This window comes from Xenopus tropicalis, chromosome 5, assembly GCF_000004195.4.
Source record: "Xenopus tropicalis strain Nigerian chromosome 5, UCB_Xtro_10.0, whole genome shotgun sequence".
Lineage (NCBI taxonomy): Eukaryota > Metazoa > Chordata > Amphibia > Anura > Pipidae > Xenopus > Xenopus tropicalis.
The window spans coordinates 98,118,212-98,145,139 of record NC_030681.2 but is presented as its reverse complement, the minus strand read 5'-3'; the positions used below and the strand labels follow the sequence as shown (position 1 = coordinate 98,145,139).

Below are 26,928 nucleotides of genomic sequence, written 5' to 3'. Positions count from 1 at the left end.
AGAATTCCGTTTGTTTGCTTTTGTCTGTATGAAGCAGTCTCCTCAACCTTATTTATTTATTTATTTGTTTGTAGAACCACATGGTGACTCTACCTAAGCTGATCAGAAAACCCTGCACTACACTGATGAGCCTCAAGAAAGGCAAAACCGGTCTGTAGTTGGGAATCTGATCAGCTATTATCCTGGCTTCAGCTTTAAACCCAGTGGGTGAGCTGTAGTCTATAGGATAAACCCATGTACATGGGATTTTTTTAAGAGTTTGGAATTCATTCCCAGAATTCCTTTTGTTTGCTTTTGTCTGTATGAAGCAGTCTCCTCAACCTTATTTATTTATTTGTTTGTAGAACCACATGGTGACTCTACCTAAGCTGATCAGAAAACCCTGCACTACATTGATGAGCCTCAAGAAAGGTGAAACCGGTCTGTAGTTGGGAAACTGATCAGCTATTATCCTGGCTTCAGCTTCAAACCCAGTGGGTGAGCTGTAGCCTATAGGATAAACCCATGTAAATGGGATTTTTTTAAGAGTTTGGAATTCATTCCCAGAATTCATTTGTTTGCTTTTGTCTGTATGAGGCAGTCTCCTCAACCTTATTTATTTATATGTAAAGACAGTAATAGTGGGGCTCGGATTGTGTCATTTTAAAATGTGTGGTATAAACAAAGAGGCGTAAATCTGTAAAGATGCACTGCTATATGGGTACAATTGACCCTCCAAGGTAACAGAAAGTAACAGTAGAGTAATCAGCAGAGAGGGCATATTACCCACATCATGTGGACAGAAAAACAGAACAGAAAAAAATTCAAATACAGGAAATGGGACAATATTCAAATTCACCAGGAGAGATTATTATAGACATGCACAGGTAACATATTAGATGGGGTTGGACCATCTTAAACCTTTTTCCTCTAAGTGAAACTTGCCTAACTGATTCAAAAGAAGGTAAAAAAAAATCTGAACATCTCTCCAATGTGTTCCAGAGTGGGGACTTTGTAATGTATTAAAGTAGTTGCAGTAACTTTGTTTTTTAACTTCTTAAAAAGACATCAAATTGTTTGTTGAAACTATACAAAATCTGATCTTGGGTTTTAATAAACTTCATATGTAAAACATCAGCGGCACTAAAGTTCTTCCTTTCCATTAATGTTCCTTTTTTTTCTGTAATAATAAAACAGTTCCTTGTACTTGATCCCAACTAAGATATAATTAATCTTTATTAGATACAACAAACCCTATTGGTTTTATTTAATGTTTAAATTATTTTTTTTAGTAGACTTAAGGCATATTGATCTAACTTACATAAATACCCTTTACATGAATACCCTTTATTTGGAAAATTCCTGGTCCTGAGCATTCTGGATAACAGGTCCCATACCTGTATTCATCTTTACCATTTTTTCTGAATCTGTTGTTACTATTTAGAACATACTCACAATATGACTTTTGATACTCAGTATTAGGAGTCCCCAACCTTTTATACCTGTGAACATTCAGATGGAAAAAGGGTTGGGGAGTAACACAAGCAAGAAAAAAGTTCCAGAGATGCCAAATAAGAACTATGGTTGGCTATTTGGTACCCCTTGTGTGGACTGGCAGCCTTACAGGAGGCACTGTTTGGCAGTACACCTGATTTTTTATGCAACCAAAGCTTGCCTCCAAGCCAGGAATTAAAAAATAAGCACCTGCTTTGAGGCCACTGGGAGCAACATCCAAGGGGTTGGTGAGCAACATGTTGCTCCCGAGTCCCTGGTTGGTGATCACTGCCCATTATAAAAGGAAGAGCATATATGAGAAAAGGGATACAGAGGACAAGCAGAAACAACAAATAAAAGAAAATAAAGTATATTCCTATACCCGGTAACAAACAGATTAGGTTTGGGTGTATACAAAACATTGTGTAAGAATAAGAGAGTCTAGAGAATCATATTGAGTGATGAGAACCAAGGTTTGTATTAGGGAAAAAAAAATAAAACATTTGCACTCATAATTGTTTTGTGTGAATGAAGCAGACAGAACAAGTATGCGGTCATAAACAGGTAGTTAGACATTTGTTGTGGTTGCAGTGAAGTGTTTTTAAGATTAATCGATACCCTGATAGATTTGTGAATTTCCTAAACATTAATCATTTTACCATCCATTAAATAATATTTGTATTCACATTGATTATACCTGTAATGTATATCCAGGCTCACACTGAAAAGACACCACATCATTAACCATGTATCGATCTCCATTCTTTATTCCATTGTTTGGAACTAGGGGTTCTGGGCACGCTGTGAGCCCAACAGCTACAATGATAAAGAAAAGAATAAAAACAGTGTTATGCAAGAAAATTAATAATATTTGAAACAAATATTTCTTTACAAAAGGGAAGAATTCTGGGACATAGCAGCTACATAACCCCTATTGTTAACAATACAAAACAAATGCACCCCCTGCACACATGTTGACCCTCTGAACCTTGTTAGTTTGTTGTTCTTTTAGTAATTAAACTAGATTGGTTGTTTCTGGTGCTTTCACTGGAAACAGCCGAGTTGCTTTTATTACTAGGGTACCCAGATTAAATAGACTAACTTCTAGATGCTGTACAGTAGTACCTACATTATTTTTCTTTTAAATTTCTGCATGTCATCTGTTTATGATTCAAAATAGACCTCAATAATCTAACTGTGTAATCAAGTTGCTTCTTACTTTGGCTTTTAGTTGGAGCCCTAATCCATGAATCCTTGCTCTCTGATATTAATTATATTTGTTCTATCATAGTTTATACTTCTGAGCATATCTGACACCCTTGCCTCTCAATCTGAAAGCTCCAATTGGCAGTATTTGAGAAGATAAGACATATACCTAAAATCAAAGAAGATTGATAAAGTGCATTCTCAGAATTAGCTTTCCAACGCGTGGTGAGAACATCTTGGACCATGTTTACACTCCGTACGCACATGCCTATAAAGCCCTCCCTGGGTCAGCCTTCAGCAAATCAGATCACTCCTCAGTCCTGCTGCTGCCAGCCTATAGGCAGAAGCTGAAATGCGAGCAGCCTATGAGCGTTCAATCTGCGCTAGTCAGACAGCACCCTGCATCACTGCTTCAACATCACGGACTGGGAAGTCTTCTGGACTGCCGCTAACAACAACATCAACAGCTACGCTGAGTACATAACAGACTTTATTCACAAATGCATCAATGACATCATAACGCGGGCTGCAGCCTTTAAATCCGAAAACCCAAGTGAGTACAAATCATCCCGGTATGCACTCAGGAAAGCAATAAAAACACACGGAAATCACTTGGACCAGATAACATCCCAGGTCGTGTTTTCAAAGCATGCGCCCACGAGCTAGCAGATGTCTTCACAGACATTTTTAACCTTTCCCTGCTCGAGTCTGCTGTCCCAACATGTTTTAAGAGGACCACAATCATCCCTGTCCCTAAGAAAATGAATGTGAGCTACCTAAATCACCCAGTAGCACTCCATTGCCATGTTCTTTGAGCGTATAGTCAAGGCTCACATCACATCTTTACTCCCTGCTTCACTTGATCCACTCCAGTTTGTCTACAGGTCAAATAGATCTACACACGATGCAATAACAACTGCACTTCACACTGCCCTCTCCCACCTGGACCAGAGAAACACATACGTGCGGATGCTGTTCATTGACTATAGCTCCGCTTTCAACACCATCGTACCATCCAGACTTGTCATGAAACTCCGTGACCTGAACATCGGTTACTCCCTGTGCAGCTGGGTCCTGGACTTCCTGACAAACAGACCTCAGGTGGTTCGGATCGGCAACATCACCTCATCCACACTGACACTTAGCACCGGTGCCCCCCAGGGATGTGTGCTCAGCCCCCTGCTGTACACCCTGTTCATCCATGACTGTACAGCAACACACAGCTTCAATACTATCATCAAATTTGCAGACGACACCACCATCATCGGCTGCATTTCTAATGGAGATGAGTCAGCATACAGGGCAGAGGTGAGAGAAAAGTGCCATGACAACAACCTGCTGCTCAATGTCAGCAAAACTAAGGAGCTCATTGTGGATTACAGGAGACTGCAGGGAGGAGGCCATACCCCCATTCACATTGAGGGAGCAGAGGTGGAGTCAGCTACTTCAGATTCCTTGGCATCAATATCAGTGAGGATCTGAGTTGGTCTCACCACGTTGGTGTGATCACAAAAGCTGCAAGACAGAGGCTCTTCTTTCTGTGGCGCCTGAGGAGGTCCGCCATGGACTCCAGAATTCTCACAAACTTCTATCGATGTACCATTGAGAGTATTCTGTCCAGCTGTATCACCACCTGGTATGGCAGCTGTAATGCTTTGGACCGCAAAGCTCTGCAGAGGGTGGTGAGATCAGTACAGCGCATCACCAGGACTGAACTGCCAGCCATGCAGGACCTGTACAGACAGCGCTGTAGGAGGAAGATGCAGCGGATCCTCTCTGACCCCGGCCAGCCCAGGCACAGACAGGCAGGCGTTACAGGAGCATCCAGCCACACACCAGCAGATACAGAGACAGTTTCTACCCACAAGCCATCAGGCTTCTAAACTGCTGACAGTCTGCACACACCAACACACACTCCCCATAACTACTGGACTCTTCGCAGTGTCACTTTAAGCAAAGCCATTTTAAATCCTCATTGCACAATTTCAAATATTTAATTGCATTTTTTATTGTAAATAAATTGTACTTTTATTTCACACTTTTATTATATTTAATATTTGTATTTTTTTTTGTCTATGTAAAGTTGGGAGGAACACGGGTCAAAAAAATTTCATTACGGTAATGATGCTTCATTGTTATTTGTATATGACAATAAAACTTGAAACTTCTAGTGCTCCACTAGGGGGTTTGGTCACTATATACAACAGCTTACTGGCAGAAGGGCAGTGACAGAAGAATTATACCAAGAAGTAACCAGAAGGCACACACAGGTCCCATGACAAGCATAGTAAAGAAACTGCAGACTTTATTTTTCAACATGGCCTTACGGGTTTTGTACTTAAAACACTATGGGCCACAGGTTTTCTCACAGGAAAATTAAGAACTGGTTTCTTGGGATTCCCCCCTACTTTACTGTACTATGCCGGGACAGTGACAATGATAGTATTATATATCTCTGTTAATAAGTAACACTCCTTAATGTTTTAATTTAATACATACGAGAAGCTCTAGCATTCTGTATAAGTGGGTTGGAGACTAAGCTAAAAGGGACATCTGTGGAACAAGGTAATTATACATTTCTTTAACTAAAATTAAAGAGGAGGCTCTGGCACATGCCAAATATGTAACTTTTTAATAATTTGTCCTTATAGAGTACCCTGTGCAGTTTATTATTCTCTTGTAATAGCAGAAAAAAAGATTTTTCAGCAAATAAAGCTGCCATTATGGCCATTAGCTCTCATTAGAGAAAACTTACCATTTTATCAAAATATCCTGTGTGCTTTCAAGTCATAAATACTAATATTTTTTACACAGTCCATTATCTTCAACATAAAAAGTGACCTTTTGGAAAAAATATGGCACGCAGTATTATAAATATGTCTTACTGCTAACTGCTAATTTTATGACTCCAACAAAAAAGACATTGTTTGACATCTTTACAGCAGAACTGAAGGTAGTTCTTATTCTTTTTCAGTATACAGCATTAAAAAGGTGTTATGTTTTTATGTGAGCAAAGTCCGATATAGCAAAAATGCTCAGGTAGCATTTGCTGGTCTAATGCAGTAAGAGTAATGAAAGCAAATATCTGATTGGTTGGAATGGGCTACATGAAAGGAGAAACTTTTGGTGATTTATTTAAAGGGGTGGTTCACCTTCAACTTATCTTTTAATATGTTATAGAATGGCTGATTCTAAGCAACTTTTCAATTGGTTTTCATTATTTATATTTTTTAGTTTTTTTAATCATTTGCCTTCTTCTGACTCTTTTCAGATTTCAAATGGGGGTCACTGACCCCAGCAGCCAAAAAACTATTGTTCTTTGAGGCTACAATTTTGTTGTTATTTCTATTACTTATCTTTCTATTTAGCCCCTCTACTACTCATATATCAGTTACTTTCTCAAATCATTCCCTGATTATTAAGGTTAAATGGACCCTAGCAACCAGATAACTGCTAAAATTCCAAACTGGAGACCTGTGGAAGAAAAAGTAAAATAACTAAAAAAACTACCAATTATAAAAATGAAGACAAATTGCAAATTGTCTCAGAATAGCACTGTCTACATCATACTAAAAGTTAGCCCAAAATTGAACAACCCCATTAACACATTTACTAGATACTATTGATGGGTAGAATTTTTTTTTACAATTTTTTTTGCCACGCGACATTTTAGCCATTTCATTAATTTTTCACAATTTTTCGAATCTTTTGAAAGCACTAACAAGAGGACATCACTGTAGCATGGTAGCAAAAATAAATATATTAGAAAGAAGAAAATATTGCAGTAAACACACAATAACACACAGAGAATTGTTCTAGCTGGTTGCAAGATGGAGATAAATCAACAAGGTACTAGGCTGATATCCATTTTGCTAAAAATGAGTAAAATAATGTTCTGCAGCAAAGTTATTAAGAGTATCCAGATGCTACACATTTGCACACTTTTTTATTTTCTCTTTAAACAAGAAAAAACTTGTTAGTGGAAACACTCTACATGGATTTCCAATATTACCAGAACAACATTTGAAATAGCAGAAGCAGGATAAATAAAGTTAGTTATTTCATAAAATTACAATTACAGTTGACTACCACAGCTTTCTAGGAGTTCAGGAACTCTCATGTGGTTTTAGTGACTGATTGCTCAAGCCCGATGCAAGCAGTTGCGGGAACCCTGCAGCTTCTGCAACCTTTGCGGTGAATATTAATATATATAATATAAAATTTAATAGAATGTAATATTTAACATTTTTAACAGATAAACTATTAGGATCAGTTGAAATCTGTAATACATTCAATAGGCACACTCAGATTCTTCTTTAAAGCAGGCAGACATATTTTTCACTAAAATAATCCAGTGTTAAAAACATGTGGGCAGGGAGAGGCATGGGCTTAACACATTTCATGGCAATTGAGTGCCACTTCCATAGAGGCCAATTAATAAAAGCATTTTAGGATTAAGTAAAAAATCTTTTGTCTGCCTACTTTAAAGAGGGATCCAAATGTGCATATGAATGTAAAAGAGTTTTAGTTTCCTACAAGCTCCAAATGACCAAATCCCCTTGATGACATGACATTTGGCTTCTGACTGAAAATTGTCTCAGACTATGAACATTTCATTATACTAAAACTGTGATCCTAAAATGAAATTCCCCCTTCAGTTTTTTTTTTTGTATCTCTTGAAAAGGGAGTGCAAAAGGTAGAGCAAGAGCCCCTAAGAAGTTATTTATACCAGTTGAAACAGAATAAAACACAAATATTGTAAGTATTGCATGCTTTATTACATGTTTTCTGTTAGAGGCCAGCAAACAAAGCAAGTAGGGAATGACCTTGAAAGTAAAATATAAAAATATTTACAGCATATTCTTCCAGCAGTATAGTTAAAAATAAATAACCTGTGCTAAGAAAATAAAGCCTAGAATTTTTCATTTATAGTTGTTCATAAAATGAATAAATGTGGAACATTTACATAAGTGTAACAACCTTAGACAAGTCAATAAAATGTTTCATTCAAGTTAGCTTGCATACAAATAGTACTGCCCTGTTCAATGAATTGTGTCATGGTTATGGTGATAGTCAAATTGGGGGGAAAGCCCATTTCTGTTGGACTGATGGGTCAGATTTAAAACATTATTTATTAAAGGAAAACCATACCCCCAAAATGAATAAAAAACAAATAGATACTACTGTATGTTAAGTGACGTATTAAAGAATCTTCCCAAACTAAAATATATATACCAGTAAATATTGCCCTTTTGCATCTTTTCTCTTGAGCCATCATATTGACCAGAAATAATGGAGCTCTAATTGTAACAGGAAGTAGTTTGGAAGCAAAAGGCAGAACTCTGTCCATTAATTGGCTGATGTGGCCTAGCATGTATGTGTGCCTTGGCTTGTTTGTGTGCATTGTGAATCCTATGATCCCAGGAGGAGGCCCTTAATTCTTAAAATGGCAATTTTCTATACTACTAAAAAGTATATTTATATGAAAATGGTTTATTTAGATGAAGCAGGGTTTATGCAATATATTTTTATATAGACCTACATTGTTTGAGGGTATAGTTTTCCTTTAAGCATAATTTTCTCAGCGGTGATTCTAAACATTTCACTGGGTACATTTTATTCCCATGATTATGCCAGCTTGCTAATGAAGACAATAATAGTCTGTTAATGTGACCAGTGAGTGCCATTAATAACAGTGATAATGCAGGCCCTAGTTCACACTCAATAAGCTAAAACATTTTTAATCTTTTAAGCAAATTAAACATAGTAAAACAATACATATTGCTTCTGATGCTTTTCAGTTATTACAAGTAGGTTAATTTTAAAACTTGTAAGAAAAACATAAATAAAACATACACACTAAAACACATTGCACCTGCCTAAAGCATGCTCTTAGAATAATGAAATCTATGGAATTAGTCCCTCTAGCATAGAAAAAAAACCATAGCTTACACACTGTGCTATCCTATCGCTCCATTGGACCAATGTAATGCTACCAATGAAATAGGAAATAATAGGCAATACTTTTTAGTTGCATATAGGCAATATTTATGGAGGTTTTCCTCTCTCTCTCCAATGCAACAGGTAATTTTATTTTATGGAGAAAATAAGACAGTCCTATTTTAAAATAAATTCCCCCATTTTGCTACAATATCTAAAATTTCAACTTGCTGTTATTTAAGGTGTGAACATTGTTTTATCCATTTTGTATACTTGTATAACATATATTGTGCTGCTTTACTGTTTTCTATAAATTGATAAATGAATCTGTGTCTTTGCAAATCACATGCTTTACTTGTATGTTTCCCATGTTCCCCACTGTACGCAGTGTACTTAGCACTATTACACTCTCAGACATACAAAAGAATGGTCAGATGCAATTCAACAAGAAAAACATCATATTTTATAACACATGAAAATTCAGAATTGAATTAGTACATACGATTCTAATATAATTAAACCCAAATACTTTTAAACACATCATTGACAGATATTTAAAAAAAAAATAAATGCTTCATATGGTGTTAAGAATACTAAAAAAATATTATCAATAATGTAAAGCTTACTTTTGTATTCAAGATGAAATCCAGCAGCTGACACGCTTATATCAGAGTGAAAGTGCAAATAAAGTTGATTAGATGTGCTGTTTAATAAAGCTGGAACAGTAGTTCCTAATAGACAAAAGTGAAGAACGAAGAGATTTACAAAACAGGAGTATATCGGAAAAAAAAATGTAAACTACATTTTACTATTCAGACATGGGAGCTGTTATCGAGAATGCTTGGGACCTGGGGTTTTTCTGATAAGGGATCTTTCTGTAATTTAGATCTCCATACCTACCAAAAACTATGATATATAAGATTGCTTTGCATTTAATGGGGATTAAATATATTTTTGCTGGAATCAAGTACAAGGTGCTATTTCATTATTACACAGAAAAAGGAAATCATTTAAAAATGTTTTAATTATTTGGTTAAAATGGAGTCTATGGAGGATGGCCTTCCATTTATTCAGAGCAAAGCAATCTCTGCAAATTTCAGAGTGGTATAACACCACCTGAAATGACTATAATCTACAGAAAATGTTACAGCAACGCTGCTCATTAGAATTAACATAATTAATGCATATCCTGGTACGGGTAACCCTGAACTACTGGTTCAGCAGCAGCTCGATTTTTTACAGAACATCGAGAATTTCAAAGCACAGTTCAAAACAATGATTTTTGGACCTTATTTAACAAACAAAATTAACCATTTTCAAACATACAATTTTTAGAAAGGCATCTTAGATAGCCCAAAGGATGAACCATTTCTGGATAGTGTGTACCTTATCGAACAATTATTAAATGTAAGCTCTTGTTTCTGGGAGAATCATTCAAATGAAATTTTTATATCCTTGTGTGTCATGTTATTCAAAGATACCAAAATAAATTGTGATACCAAGCTGTAGAATATGTACTTGAGGCTTAAGAATGGATTTAGTTAAGGACTACATACAGGTAAGAGGAGATCCAGGGACTGATTTATAGGTGTTACAAGTTCAGCCCCACACAATATAACTAAATAATTAGTGATTTAAGTTAATTCTACTGGATAGTGTACATAAATCTGTATTACTTACATAAAGAAAATTCACACAAAAAACCCCATACTATGGGGGAGATTTACTAATCCCCGAACGGTCCGAAGGCGTCCGAATGCATTTTTTTTGTAAGGATTGGTATTTTTGCGACCTTTTAGTCGCCACCACGATTTTTCGTATGTCCAGCGATTTTTTCGTCGGCGTTGCAAAAAATTTGGATTGGTTTTTCCGGCGTTTACTATTGCTCAATACGAAACAATCACGACGGCGGCGAAATAGTTTTGCAAAATACGATAAAGTCACGGCAGTTTTGAAAAAGTCGCGACAAATACGAAAAACCGCGACGCCGTCGAAAAAGTCGCAAAATTTTCGGTTCCAATGCGATTTTTTCCCTTTCGGGATTCAGATTCGTGGATTAATAAATCTGCCCCTATATGTTTAGAGATAATTAAAATCCTTATAGATGCATGTGAATTAATACTAGAACTATTGAACTTTCGGTGGAAATATTAGTTATGACAAATTATTTTAGTTTATATTAATAAAAATATCAACATTTACCAGAAAAACTCCCAAGTCTTGGTGCTGTCGTATCAGAACCATCATATATCTCAAGTGAGTCCCAGTTGTGTTCTGTAGCAAAACTTAATACTTGTATCTGCATGAAAAAATGTACAATACTTTAATCATGTAAAAAAGGTACAATACTTTGATTTAGTAAATGAATCAGTGACCGATTTTGACTTTGGGAGAAGACATCACACTTAAATAACATAAAATGTTCCTTGAACTCTACATGCCAGGTCAACTCACAAGCTTTTGTTTCGCTATTCCAAAAATGATATTCCCATAAACCTGACTGGGTTATCTCCCACCCAATTTATTCAAGGGGCACAACCATAGGAAGAACAATTACAACAATACTGTGCATTCAATAGCAAAATCTGATGTTTCCTAGCTTAACCCTTTTACTGCCAGCCATTTTGGTCAAAGCGGAACTTGTATTGCCAGACAGTTTTTGAACATTTTGCACTGTTTCACTTTAGGGGCCTTTCCTCGGGGGGACTTTTAGTTTACCAAGGAAAACAATATATCGTTTTTTTCAGAACAACCTAAGCTTTCAAAATATGGTAGAATTTTTGTGTAATTCCAATTCTGTAACAAGATATAGGCTTCTAAATGTCTAAAAATGCAAAAAAAATCAAATTTTCCATAATATAATCACACATACTAGAAACAAAAATTATTTTATGCACGAATATACAACTGATTTGGAAAGTCCCATGTCTCCTGAACGTGCCAATACCAAATATATATAGTTTTATGGAGATTTCTCACTTGTATAGGTCAAAAACTCCCAGCAGTACACTACCAAATTCCCAAAGCACTGCTCCAAAAAAACTGCATACTTTGGATTTCAAGGCCAAAATTCCACTAACAGAAGGTTTATCCCAGAAAATTGTACATTTTTGGAAAGAACAGATTCTGGGGAATACAGAATAGGCACAACTGTCTGTCTACTCCAAACTATCAAGTCGCAATGCTTTCCTAAAGTTATTGGTTTTTATCAAAATTTGTGATTTTTTTTAAAAATCGCTTCAAAGCTTCTAGTCTATAGTATCTTATCTCCTACAGGTCATAAAGTAACCAAATAAAACACCCTAAATATGAATGCCTGGGGTCCACTGAACAGTTTGATGCCCAATATGTATAGGTTTACCTAAGTATGTGGCATGTAGGGGCCCCAATGTGAACATACCCCATATGAACTGTCATTTCTGTCATTTCAGCTTCTGCAAAATCAACACATTTACATCATTATATGTGGGATAAAGCTACAAAAAAGTACGCTCACCCCAGAAAGTCATATATTTTTGGAAAGTACACATTCCCCCGAATCTAAAATGGGTACCCATGTCTTTCTACTCCAAAGTACCAAGCCGCACAGCTTTTCTAAAGTTAGCAATTTTGATGACATTTCCAAAAATCCCCTCAAAGCTTCCAATTTGAAGCATCTTATCTCCCACATAGCATTAGGTACCAAGATAAAACACCCTGAATTTGAACACCAGGGGTCCACTGAACAGTTTGATGCCCAATATGTATAGGTTTACCCAAGTATGTGGCATGTAGGGGCCCGAATGTGAACATACCCCCATATATACTGTCATTTCTGTCATTTCAGCTTCTGCAAAATCAACACATTTACATCATTATATGTGGGATAAAGCTAGTAAAAAGTATGCTCACCCCAGAAAGTCATATATTTTTGGAAAGTACACATTCCCCCGAATCTAAAATGGGTACCTATGTCTTTCTACTCCAAAGTACCAAGCCGCACAGCTTTTCTAAAGTTAGCAATTTTGATGACATTTCCAAAAATCCCCTCAAAGCTTCCACTTTGAAGCATCTTATCTCCCACATAGCATTAGGTACCAAGATAAAACACCCTGAATTTGAACGCCAGGGGTCCACTAAACAGTTTGATGCCCAATATGTATAGGTTTACCTAAGTATGTGGCATGTAGGGGCCCCAATGTGAACATACCCCCATATGAACTGTCATTTCTGTCATTTCAGCTCCTGCAAAATCAACACATTTACATTATTATATGTGGGATAAAGCTACAAAAAAGTACGCTCACCCCAGAAAGTCATATATTTTTGGAAAGTACACATTCCCCCGAATCTAAAATGGGTACCCATGTCTTTCTACTCCAAAGTACCAAGCCGCACAGCTTTTCTAAAGTTAGCAATTTTGATGACATTTCCAAAAATCCCCTCAAAGCTTCCACTTTGAAGCATCTTATCTCCCACATAGCATTAGGTACCAAGATAAAACACCCTGAATTTGAACACCAGGGGTCCACTGAACAGTTTGATGCCCAATATGTATAGGTTTACCCAAGTATGTGGCATGTAGGGGCCCGAATGTGAACATACCCCCATATATACTGTCATTTCTGTCATTTCAGCTCCTGCAAAATCAACACATTTACATCATTATATGTGAGATAAAGCTACAAAAAAGTACGCTCACCCCAGAAAGCCATATATTTTTGGAAAGTACACATTCCCCCGAATCTAAAATGGGTACCCATGTCTTTCTACTCCAAAGTACCAAGCCGCACAGCTTTTCTAAAGTTAGCAATTTTGATGACATTTCCAAAAATCCCCTCAAAGCTTCCATTTTGAAGCATCTTATCTCCCACATAGCATTAGGTACCAAGATAAAACACCCTGAATTTGAACGCCAGGGGTCCACTGAACAGTTTGATGCCCAATATGTATAGGTTTACCTAAGTATGTGGCATGTAGGGGCCCCAATGTGAACATACCCCCATATATACTGTCATTTCTGTCATTTCAGCTCATGCAAAATCAACACATTTACATCATTATATGTGGGATAAAGCTACAAAAAAGTACGCTCACCCCAGAAAGTCATATATTTTTGGAAAGTACACATTCCCCCGAATCTAAAATGGGTACCCATGTCTTTCTACTCCAAAGTACCAAGCCGCACAGCTTTTCTAAAGTTAGCAATTTTGATGACATTTCCAAAAATCCCCTCAAAGCTTCCACTTTGCAGCATCTTATCTCCCACATAGTGTTAGGTACCAAGATAAAACACCCTAAATTTGAACGCCAGGGGTCCACTGAACAGTTTGATGCCCAATATGTATAGGTTTACCTAAGTATGTGGCATGTAGGGGCCCCAATGGGAACATACCCCCATATGATCTATCATTTCAGCTCCTGCAAAATCAACACATTTACATCCTTTATGTGGGATAATGCTACAAAAAAGTACATTCACCCCAGAAAGCCATATATTTTTGGAAAATACACATCCCCCCGAATCTATAATGGGTAAATATTTCTTATTGCTACAAAGTACCAAGCTGTAAAGCTTTCCTAAGTTTGCAGATTTATATGACATTTTCGAAAATCGCATAAAAATGTTGCAATTTGCCGCATTTATCTCTCACAATTTCTTGATAAAGATCAGATAAAGACAAATCACCCCAAAAAGGAACACCGGAGGTCTACTGAACAGTTTGATGCCCAATATGCATAGATATACCAAAGTCTGCGGTATGTACTGAACCCAAAATGAAAATAGCGCATAAGGATTTCTCGCCTGCCAGCTCAGCTTTTGCACACAGAGCCCCCTGTCAGTGTATTATGTGCCAAAACTTCCCCTAACCATACAGTGACCCCCACAAAACCATATATTTTTGGAAAGTACACATTCTGACAAATCCAACAAGGGTAAAGAGTCCTTTCTACACCAAAGTACCAATCTGCAGAGCTTTCCTAAAGTTATTGGTTTTTATGACATTTCAGAAAATCGCCTAAAAATGTTGCAATTTGTCGCATTTATCTCACACAATTTCTTGCGTACAAAGGCAAGTCACCCCAAATAGGAACACCAGAGGCCTACTGAACAGTTTGATGCCCAATATGCATAGATATACCAAAGTCTGCAGTATGTACTGAACCCTAAATGAAAATAGCGCATAAGGATTTCTCGCCTGCCAGCTCAGCTTTTGCACACAGAGCCCCCTGTCAGTGTATTATGTGCCAAAACTTCCCCTAACTATACAGAGACCCCCACAAAACCATATATTTTTGGAAAGTACACATTCTGACAAATCCAACAAAGGTAAAGAGTCCTTTCTACACCAAAGTACCAAGCCGCAAAGCTTTCCTAAAGTTATCGGTTTTTATGACATTTCAGAAAATCGCCTAAAAATGTTGCAATTTGCCGCATTTATCTCACACAATTTCTTGCGTACAAAGGCAAGTCACCCCAAATAGGAACACCAGAGGCCTACTGAACAGTTTGATGCCCAATATGCATAGATATACCAAAGTCTGCGGTATGTACTGAACCCTAAATGAAAATAGCGCATAAGGATTTCTCGCCTGCCAGCTCAGCTTTTGCACACAGAGCCCCCTGTCAGTGTATTATGTGCCAAAACTTCCCCTAACTATACAGATCCCCCACAAAACCATATATTTTTGGAAAGTACACATTCTGACAAATCCAACAAGGGTAAAGAGTCCTTTCTACACCAAAGTACCAATCTGCAGAGCTTTCCTAAAATTATTGGTTTTTATGACATTTCAGAAAATTGCCTAAAAATGTTGCAATTTGTCACATTTATCTCACACAATTTCTTGCGTACAAAGGCAAATCACCCCCAATAGGAACACCAGAGGCCTACTGAACAGTTTGATGCCCAATATGCATAGATATACCAAAGTCTGCGGTATGTACTGAACCCTAAATGAAAATAGCGCATAAGGATTTCTCGCCTGCCAGCTCAGCTTTTGCACACAGAGCCCCCTGTCAGTGTATTATGTGCCAAAACTTCCCCTAACTATACAGATCCCCCACAAAACCATATATTTTTGGAAAGTACACATTCTGACAAATCCAACAAGGGTAAAGAGTCCTTTCTACACCAAAGTACCAATCTGCAGAGCTTTCCTAAAGTTATTGGTTTTTATGACATTTCAGAAAATTGCCTAAAAATGTTGCAATTTGTTGTATTTATCTCACACAATTTCTTGCGTACAAAGGCAAGTCACCCCAAATAGGAACACCAGAGGCCTACTGAACAGTTTGATGCCCAATATGCATAGATATACCAAAGTCTGCAGTATGTACTGAACCCTAAATGAAAATAGCGCATAAGGATTTCTCGCCTGCCAGCTCAGCTTTTGCACACAGAGCCCCCTGTCAGTGTATTATGTGCCAAAACTTCCCCTAACTATACAGAGACCCCCACAAAACCATATATTTTTGGAAAGTACACATTCTGACAAATCCAACAAGGGTAAAGAGTCCTTTCTACACCAAAGTACCAAGCCGCAAAGCTTTCCTAAAGTTATCGGTTTTTATGAGATTTCAGAAAATCGCCTAAAAATGTTGCAATTTGCCGCATTTATCTCACACAATTTCTTGCGTACAAAGGCAAGTCACCCCAAATAGGAACACCAGAGGCCTACTGAACAGTTTGATGCCCAATATGCATAGATATACCAAAGTCTGCGGTATGTACTGAACCCTAAATGAAAATAGCGCATAAGGATTTCTCGCCTGCCAGCTCAGCTTTTGCACACAGAGCCCCGTCAGTGTATTATGTGCAGTAACCCCCCCCTAACTATACAGTGACCCCCAGAAAACCATATATTTTTGGAAAGTACACATTCTGATGAATTCAAAATAGGTAAAGTTATTTTTGTACACCAAAGTTACACCTGGCAAAGCTACGCTAAAAACAGATCAGGAACACTTATATAGGGATAAAATGTGATAAAACCACAAAAATTGTGCAAATCAGTGAAACAACAAAATAAGTTACATGACAGTGTAATTAGTGGCCAGAATATCTGATCCAATAGTTACGCTGTCAAAATAAACAGTTTTTAGGTAAAAGAAAATAAAAACAAAGTGGTAATATGAAAAAAAAAAAAAAAAAAGCAAAACAAAAAAAAACCAAAGTGTTTGTGTATACATGTGTGTACATGTGTAAAAGTTGTGTGATAGTGTGTAAGTGTGTATATGAGTGTAAATAAGTGTATAAAAGTGTGAAAAATGAAAAAAAATAAAAAAATAAAATAAAATAAAAAAATGCTAAAATGTGTGCTGTAAGTGTGTGTAAATGTATGTAAGTGTGTATAAATGTATGTAAATGTGTGTATAAGTGTGTAAAAGTGTGTAAATGCAATAAAAAAAAAAAGTCCTTACCTGTTCCTGAAGACCGATCGCCTCCTTCGTCATTTGGGCCGGCGCTGGGGGAGAGGGAGGAAGCAGGAAGCTGCTTCCTGGAGGGTCCTGCGAGCGATCGGTTCGCAGGACCCTGATGACAGCCCCCCTGGCACATTGCCCAGGGGGGCTGTCATTGTTAGAAGCCCTCTGCAGCGGCGGCACATGCCGCCGCTGCAGAGGGCAGCGCTTAAACGCCAACGACGTATGAGACACGTCGTTGGCGTTTAAGCCCTTTTACTGCCAGCACGTATGCCATACGTGCTTGGCAGTAAAAGAGTTAAGTTCTGCGTGGATGTTTATTTTGAATCCTGGACAATTGTAAGGAATTGGCCAACACCTCAAAAAGCACTCAGTTTCCTTCTCACCTGCATGCAAAGAAGTCAAACGAATTGAAGGAATTGAACTAGAAGACAATTACGGTATAAATACTGGAATATCAGATGGCTAATATAAATGCAAGCACCTTTGAAAAAAAATCACAGCTAGGAATAGGTATTACTATAAGAGGAGGCTCATAATGGTTCTTTGCACAATGAAAACTTAGATCTTAGTCTATGGTGAAACTACAATTACATATTACATAATGTTGTTACTATTAGTTCTGACATGTTCTGCAGAACAACAATGACTAGTGACGACCGATATTTTTCGGCAGGCAGGGATTTTGCGAAACAGGCACTAAAATTTGCCGTGCACCCAAAAAAAACCAATTGTCAGAAAAATGATGCGCATAAAAAAAAATGTTTTGCAAATTTTTCACCGTTTAAGATTTGCAAATTTTTAGGTGAAGCAGTACACATTTGATCATCACTAGCGATGACATATCATTCATATATAAATAAATTCCTGAATATTTGTGAGGTTGCAGAAATAAATTGCTATGGATGAATCCTAAAAATATTTGACACATTTGTTTACATTATGGGTTTTCACAATAAAAATTGTTTTTTAAAATTGCTGCTTGTGAAGGACTTTATATGGTTTCCTTTTAGAGACTCCTTAGTCAGTTAACACAGGTTTATATCAAACAAACATGAAATACCATTAATTATATATGATACTGAGTACAGACATGGGACCTGTTATCCAGAATGCTTGGGACCTGGGGTTTTCTGGATAAGGGATCTTATCCTTAATTTGGATCACCACACTTTAAGTCTGCTATGATAGAATTTAAACATTAAATAAACCCAAAAGGTTGTTTTGCATCCAATAAGGTTTAATTATACTGTATCTTTGTTGGTGTATGCTATCATTATTGCATTTAGAATGTAGTTAATATTTCCATACTGTTATACTTGCCTGTATACCTGATCCTTCTGTTACTATAATCTTCCATATACAGTTTAAGCTGTTACTATATGGTTCAGGAAAACCAGGGGATAAAATTGTCCCTCTTCTGTCTGTAAAATTCCCACTGCATGGAACTATAAAGAACAAAGTTACAAGAAAAAAATTAGTTAAATATAAATTTCTAAACTTGTATAAGATATTGTGAACACCATCACATTGAGTAAACTAGAAAATAATAATTTCTAATACAGTGTTATTAGGAGTTAGGGAAATACAATGTACATTTCATAATATATATTGTGGTTGTTTTAGCTTTGTTGACTTTATTTGTATTGTCTAAATTATTCATGTTTATGGAGCTAAATGTGTCATTGTCACTTGCCCATGGGGATGCTAATGATGTGGCTTACTGTGAAGGCATTGCACCTTGACAGCTGCATGGAGTCTCTCTCTAGCTGCCTCTAGATTACAATAGATGCCATGAGAGTCATACTCACAAGCAGGGTTTCAGAATCAGAGCATAACAGGTGAAACATCTGTTACCTTGGGAATGATATCACACTGTGTACGGATATATAGTACATAATTTGTTACAGCAGCTGCTGTTGGAACAGTTCTATATGAGATAAAGGACCCCCTATGGTACATAATAAGGATAGAACAAGTTACCATGGAGGTTTACAGCTAAGTAGCAGAAGGTTGCAGATATGAGAAAATAAGGCAATGAATGTGAGAGGTGAGTCTCAAATAATGAACATTATTGCTTACTGGCATGTAAACACAGGTTTGTGAGTGGCTTGTATTGTGCTCTAAGCTCACGCAAGGCAAATCTTCTGGATATTTTCTGTCTGCTAAGTCTTTGTGCTGTATTAAGCTAAACAGTTTTAGTTCAGTTATTTAAGTGCAATTTAAACTATAAGCTATGGATGTTCACTTAAACTTTTACTACATTAGCTGATATAATTTGGGCTATATTGGTCCACAGTTTGAGGCACCTCACATATATCTCTCCTAAGACTTTACCAAAGTACATACTGTATATCTATAGCACATATGGAGAATTGAAGTATTTATAAATTATATTTAAATACTTTTACTTTAAATCATGAATATGTTTGCCCTTTGAGATTATAATTGAAGGCATATATAATGTTTAATAGATAGTTCCGTAGTCCTGCTATACATTTATTGAGTGATGCACTTTACTGTAGCAAAAAAGGGAAAGTTGTGCTAACCACTAAGTTTTACCACAAAATTAATTTATAGACAGCAACAAGAAGTCCTCTGCAATCACCCATTATCAATATATATATATAGGACACTGACACATTGAATTAGAATTAAGCTACCTAGAAATGCAAAGCAAAACAGGGATATACTGTATATATTTCTATATACTTTACGCTGGCCAAATATGTGAACGTCATCCCCTGATACACTTTACTGGCTAACAGTAAACAAATTAAGTTCTAATAGTGTAATTATCAGTAAATATGGAAGACTAGAGGGTCATTTTTTCTCACAATGCAAGCAGCATTGTGGCTGCAAGCAGGCTTTGCATTTGACTCAGTTGTACTGCTTCTAGTGGAATTGCAAAATTAGCATTAAGCACATTTCAATGCAAATCGGACACTATTGTGTGGAAGTTAATTTCTGCATCATTCCGGCACTGTGATAGGGGGTGGCAAATAATTAGGCACCCCCACTGATTATAATCTCTAAACTTTTCTCCCGGGCCAGTACTCTTTTTGCTAAAAAATAAACTGGAATAAGGTACTAACATAGTAGTGCCTCTCCATCCTTTTCTTTCCTCTTTGCAGATCCTGTCTACTGCCCTGTGTGGGTGTGCATGCAAAGCAGAGCAAAATGACTTTTCAGTTCTATGATCACTGGGTGGTGCCCCAGTGACTGTCTTTTTTCCTTTGAAGTGTAAGGAAGTATTACATACACTTTTCCTGAATACCTAACCATGTGGCTTTAAATCTGGGCAACTAAAATGTAGCTGCTGATTTTACTGCAGAGAGACATTTATGAATCACAATCTGGCCCAGTCAGCAGGAGGAATTTGATCCTGACGATTTGACCTCAATGGCAGGAGGTTTGTGATTCAAAATAGTACTAAGAGTCAGTCTGAGATTCCTCCTTCACTCCTGTGAGTGTTCCACGGGAAGACTGGATTGTATTTTATCAGACTGACTGGTAAAAATGATGCTTGATGTTAATAATAGGAAAAAGAGATTAGAAAAATATGAATGCTTTGACTTTTCTACAAAAGATGGCCACCTGGTCTGTAGGGAGTTACTGTAGGTGTTTCACCTGAATTGCATTTGCCTATATGGAGAACCCCATAGTCAGAGGGCAGGAAATTAGCTAACCATTCAAATTCACCATAGCGAACGAGACTAGTGCAGCAGACATTATTCTTCTTGAAGTTGGTGAGACTTTGCCCACTATGTAGCATACTGTGTAAATAGCCGTAAGGCCTCTATACTTTGTTTCAGAGTACAGAGAGCTACAGAATGCGTTTGAATTCAAGAGGGACAGCTTGCTTTGAGGCCCTGTCCTTACCACCTGCTAGATCCTTATGGATGTAAAGTGCATTATATAACAAAATAAGTTCATGTTTTACACTAGTTTTTCAAACACATTAAAACATGTCTTCAAGGAAGTCCTGTTTAGGCAAATTTTAATTTAGGTTTCTAAAATTGTAAATTAAATAAGCCTTAATCTATATAATTTGCAAGAAATCAATAATAACATAAAGTTCTAGGAATGTGAGCATGTGTGATCTAATGCCATATGGCCCAGACCTCCATCTGCAAATTTTGTTTTTCCTAAAATACATTCTGTAGGTTTATTCTCAAATTATAATTATCCACACATCAGATAATAAAGCAATAAAAATCTGCCAATATTTTAACACTATGAAAGAATAAAATAAACAAGTGTGTATGGGGCTTTGCAGCATACAACAGTTATTCTGTGATTGACTGAGAACAAGGACTAAAACTGTATATTCTGAATGAATACTATTAAGGTATAAAAATTCTTCATCCTAATTAGTCTGGAAGACTAAAAAAGAGTGTACACTTTAATTATATAAGGCTTCTAATACAGAATTTTTGAATGTAATGGATGTGTCAGTAAGTAGCAAATACAATATCCCAGCACAACAATTTGCCTTAGGGGACATGAGCATACAGTTAAGGCAATAGTTATGTCTTCTACTCATGGTAAATCAATAGCAACTGCAAATGAAAAAGGGAAAAAATATAATTTTATATTTAATGAAATGGTGCTAAAATGTGATTTAAAACGGTTTATTCATGTTTTATCATGAAATAAGTTTTAACTCTTCTTACCCACACAGGTTGGTACAGTGTTGTTCCACTGAGCTAAAGCATTTGGTACTCTTTGGCAATGAATGGCTTTAGAGCCCTGCAGTAAGTATCCAGGGTTACATTCAAATCGCACTACAGAGCCTGCTGAAAATTCAGCGCCAATTCTTCTTCCGTATCTAGGCTCAGGAACAGAGCTGCACTGTGTATCACTTGTCCGTGGAACAGCTACAAAACAAAAATAAAAATAATAAAATCAATTACATTTATTACTAGAAAATGAAGTGATTCTGGTCTGATATTTTAATAAGCCATGGATCGTTAGTTGGAAATCTTAGATGTAAATGTTAATTGGGACTATGAAGCTCATAGCTCAGCTCAAATTTAGCTTTAATATCCTAAGGTCCCCTGTCTGTTTGGATTCTCATTAAAAGCTTTAAAATGGCAATGAAGTGGAAAACAATGAGACTTATATCCATTGATATAGATGGGAATATTACTAGCGACTTAAAGAAAAAAAAAAGAAAATTGATATGAAAAAAAAATGATTGCAATATTCAATAATTTAGCAAATGTAATAGCATTGCCTTTAGTAAAAGCTATGGTTACTTAATGCATTATCTGTCCCTTTCTATTCTTTGCATTGCATCTAATGCTTCTTTCAGATCCCATTAAATGCCTAAAAAAATGTAATTGCGAATATACACAAGTATAGTTGCATTGTATTGAATAAAACAACTGTGAATTTTAAGTGAAAACATTAGTCAATGTAAAGAGCCTCTGAAGATTATAAGCTAGGATGGGCAGATGGGCAGCACAATGGCACAATTGGCAGCATATCTGCCTTGCAGCGCTGGGGTCCTTAGTTCAATCCTGGCTTGGGGATGATCTGCAAGGAGTTTGTATGTTCTCATCATGTGGGTTTTCTTTTTTTAACTTGTGAGCAAGTATTACAAAATGCAATTGCTATAATTCTGCTTGGGTTTTTTTCTTGAATATGCTAGCACTCAAGATGGAATAAACTCGTGGAAAAAAGGCCTCATTTTTTTTCTCCTTGAACGGAAAATTGAGAAATTTTTGTTCAGTATTTCGGTGTAGTTCCTCTTTAAAATACACACACACACACATATATAGTCTTACAAATGTATTCAACATTTTTCTCATTGTTCTAGCTTTTCAAGTTTTTCGCTGTAAGTCATAAACATGTCATTCATTCAAAGTCAAATCTTCATGACCCTTTGGATATTATAAGCATAAGAACTAAGACATTAGTATTGGTTAGCATGGTTCACTTGAAGCTTTAACATGCCTGAAGTAATTTTTTTCATAAAACTGGTCAGTTACTACAGTTTGCTTTTTCCTCATCTGATATAATGAGGTGTCTACTTACAAAATGTCTACATGAAATAACACGTGTGTGAGACTGTATCAGTGCAGTAACAAGTTATTTTCATTCGATAATGTATTATGTTGCATCAGATGATTTGTGAGATATTTTAACTGCAATTTTTTTATCGCCTAAGTTATTGTCCTAATATGTAGTAGTAGTACATAGTAGCACATAAATAGTATCTTATTTAAGAAGCGCAAAAGCATAATGAATTATGCAATACCTTAAAGAAATACCTTTGTGAATTACCCCTAAATCATGTATTGTTACTACAATATCACAATTCTTCAGCTCAGAGAACCGCATCATATATGTATCTCATACTTCTTTCCTCCTGGTTTATTATGTGAGCGTGTAATATTTTAATTTCAAAGATACTGGAATGATTCAGCAGCCCGGAACTAATTTAAAAATAATAATGTTTTTCCCGGCACTTATGAAGGTTTGCAAAATTAGTCCAAGCCTCTCTCTCACAAATTACCTTACAGCATTTTATTTTATTCTTTACATTGGTACATTAAAAGGTATCTTACTCATTAATCATTATTGTTCCATAGACACACAAACTACACCCACTACACAGCACTTCCCCCTTTGTCTAATGATGGTAAATTGGTAAATCAATTGAACTACCCACAAAACATACAGTAGATAGATAGATCAAACAACAACTGGCATTCATAATTAGGAGCTGCAAGGAGTTTGCTCCTGGGTGTAAGACAAATAAAAAAAAGTAAAAGTATAGTAAGCCACGGATAACAGCCCAGCTAGGAGGAGGGGCACCATGACCCAGGCTCATCCCTAGCCGGAGCCCCATAGGTGTTTTCAATTTAAGGGGAAGGGTTAAGCCTGGGGGGAGGAGTAAGGGGCCATCTTTAGAGCTAGGCAAGGTGAACCTGCAACCATTTTGTGGAAGCAGGTAGTAAAGTAAAGATCCCCACCCGCCCTCCCTAGAAGGAGGTGGAATTATGTAAGGGTTTGTTATTTTATTAGTTGTCACAAATGTGGCCAATGAGGGCTGGGGTACACAAGTTATAGTTAGCTAGTTAAGTTGGGACATAGGCAAATTGGAGGCTTAAATTCAGAAGGATATTCGTCACAGCAAGGGGCGGGCCCTTGTCAGTCTGCCGGGTAAATATTTGGGCCGGTAAGAGAGTCTTACCTTGGTGGGATGGTTTAACCCCTAAGGTGGGTGGCCATTGTTGCAGATGGATTACGGGTGAAATATTAAAAGGTGATGGCGGGGGGCTCCAGGTAAGGTGGAGTCTCTTTTGTAAGTACAGTTTGGCGGCCTATCCTCTGGGCTAGGAGGCTTTACGGCTAGAGGATAGTGCTTCAGGTAAGGAGGGGCAGACTGACAGGGGTTCAAGTTATATGGATGTTACATGATGTTATAGGTTATATAATATCTACAATGTTTAATATGTTGTTATAAATGATGTAAATTATGATATTGTATTTTACTCAATTGTTATGTACTTGGAATTGTATTGAAAATTAATAAAGCTGTGGTCAGTATCATTCCAAAGGTGATATTGTCACGCATTTTATTGGTTAGAGAGTTTAGCGTGAGGATGCTGTGGGTGATGCTTGGGTCATGTATTTGCAAGTCTTAAATGGAGCAAACTTCCCTCACCCACAACTTAATATGAAACTATTTAGAGGACTCTTCTCTTATTTATATTGTGATTGTTTATCACTTCCTTCTGTTCCAGGAAAAACTTGGCTACAACCAGCACCTACTCTTCAATGATGTTTTAATACCTACAATATGAACAAGTACCTACCAGAATACCTACCAGGGCTGGAGTGATGCATCCATAATTTATCAATTCAACTTTAATAGTAGTCACTGATACAAACTGGTTTGTGATGGGAAATTGTGACAAGCTAAAATATCACAGAGCTATGTGAATCTTTATTCTCTGTGTGGAATTTGGCACATCCTATTAAATAATGTTTCCCTCTAGATTTTTTTTTTTTTGTAGCTGTTAACTACTGTACAAAATTGCTGTAGCCAGGAGAGTCAATTTACATGCATCATACATCAAAGACTTCTATACTGTTTACAAATAAACTGTGGAAAGCATGATACAAATCAATCTCAATAGGTAAGATATTAAGGCAATGATTCGTCTGCAGATGTCGTTATAGTTAAACATGTAAATTGATCCATAATTTTAAATTCTGCATGTCCTTGTCTTAAAATTGTTGAATAGTTCAAATAGAAACCTGTGACTTTTATGGATATGCACTGTTTATGGATATGCACAAGTTTGAAAAGCTGAACAGAAATAAATGTGAATTTTAGACTCCTTTAACTTACAAAAATGTGACTGTCTCTACTTCCTTACTGACAAAAGAAACCTGTAGTACTATCTTTCTTTATAAAAGGGATTCTAAATTTTTATTAGACAGCTTTTCCCTAGTGTCCCAGGGCACCTGAGCACTAATTGCTGAGTATATCAATTACACAAAACAAGCAATAATCACAGGATCCTCTAACATCCTCATACACGCAGCATTTCTCCTCCAGAATCCTGCAATGCCCCTGTCATGTGGAAAAAAAGGCACTAGCAGAGTGCTGTTAGTCAATACTGTCTTCCCCTTACTTCTCTGTCATGTTCCTCATACACTGCATGAGTTTTCTGGCTATTGCGTGGTTACAGCTCACTAACCTATTCCTAAACACTTCAATCCCTGGTGTACAGTTACCCAGGGGACAACAGACTTGTTACTTAACCTGACTACAGTACCTTAGTAAGCTGGTACCAAACTCCTAGCTTGCCCTCCAGCTTAACAAGGTACAGCTTCCTACTTGGTCTGCCTGTGGACGTCTTGCTGATAATCTTAGGCCAAAGAGGAAGTCCCTGGCTCCTGAACATCCTTAAATTTGATTCTGTAGGGAAATTCCCCTAGAGGCCAACCTTAAGGGTGGGTGTCACCTGCTGGCTGAACTGGATATTGCCTAACTATTTACATTTTAATAAAATATATTTCCCCTACTTACAACCTGCGTAGGATATGATAATTTAGGTTATTAATATCACTCTATAGTCTTATAGGTGATCTGGTCCTTTCTCCAAGTTCACCACCAGCAAACCAGGGACTGAATGTGACATGCCCACCAAACACACTGCATTGATCTGCATGTACTCACCAGATACAAGAACCAGGTTTAGTTTTTTGGGAATCAGGGTGATGAAGTTGGAGAGAGTAAGGGAGTACCTATGCACAGAGGCTACTGGCTAAAAAGCAATGTGGATTTTAGCTCCTCTTTACAATACATAGCAGTAAGCAACGATGTGGCCATGGCCACCCATTAGGGTGTATGGCCCTTATTTGCACAGCAGATAACAGATAAGCTGTGTAGTACTTGTAACACTATTTTGGCTAGGAAATGGTATACCATGCTAGTAGTGATATGAGAGCATGTGTTACATGCGACTCTCTTCTTAGGATGGGCCTTCGCTTAGGTGGAAGAGACCTTAACGGAGCTGAGGGATGTAGTTGAACTACAACTCATTGTAGCTGTGTAGTGCAGTTGGTAAGAATGGACGCTAGAAAGGTTCTTATAGTGAACTATTAACAAGTCTATTGTCCCAGACAATGCAATGATGATGCAGGGTTATCATATACTCACAGATAGGCAGATATAGATGGTAAAAGGTAGCAGTAGGACAAGAGAGGATGCACACCGGTTTATCCCACCTCTTGTTAGAGTCAGGGTAAATGCACCTGTCACCTTGGCACCCCTTTGGAAATAGTCTGAATAGATACCTTGTTCCTCAGGTTGATAACCCCTAGCGTGAGAGTCCTCCGTGTGAGTAGGGATCAGGGTTTGTTCTGACCTGTCTTCTATC

The 26,928-nt window shown here is 37.1% G+C and overlaps 1 protein-coding gene across 1 annotated transcript in view; it reads right to left on the bottom strand.

Moving 5' to 3' along the window:
* Positions 1-26,928, bottom strand: part of csmd1 (CUB and Sushi multiple domains 1) — a 716,970-nt gene that overhangs the window by 109,146 nt on the left and 580,896 nt on the right. The window contains exons 35-39 of the mRNA XM_031902727.1: positions 21,700-21,903; positions 18,347-18,471; positions 10,822-10,918; positions 9,246-9,350; positions 2,171-2,289 (exon numbers count right to left, since the gene is read on the bottom strand). Coding sequence (XP_031758587.1) covers positions 2,171-2,289; positions 9,246-9,350; positions 10,822-10,918; positions 18,347-18,471; positions 21,700-21,903 — 650 coding nt within the window. The remainder of the gene's footprint in view (positions 1-2,170; positions 2,290-9,245; positions 9,351-10,821; positions 10,919-18,346; positions 18,472-21,699; positions 21,904-26,928) is intronic.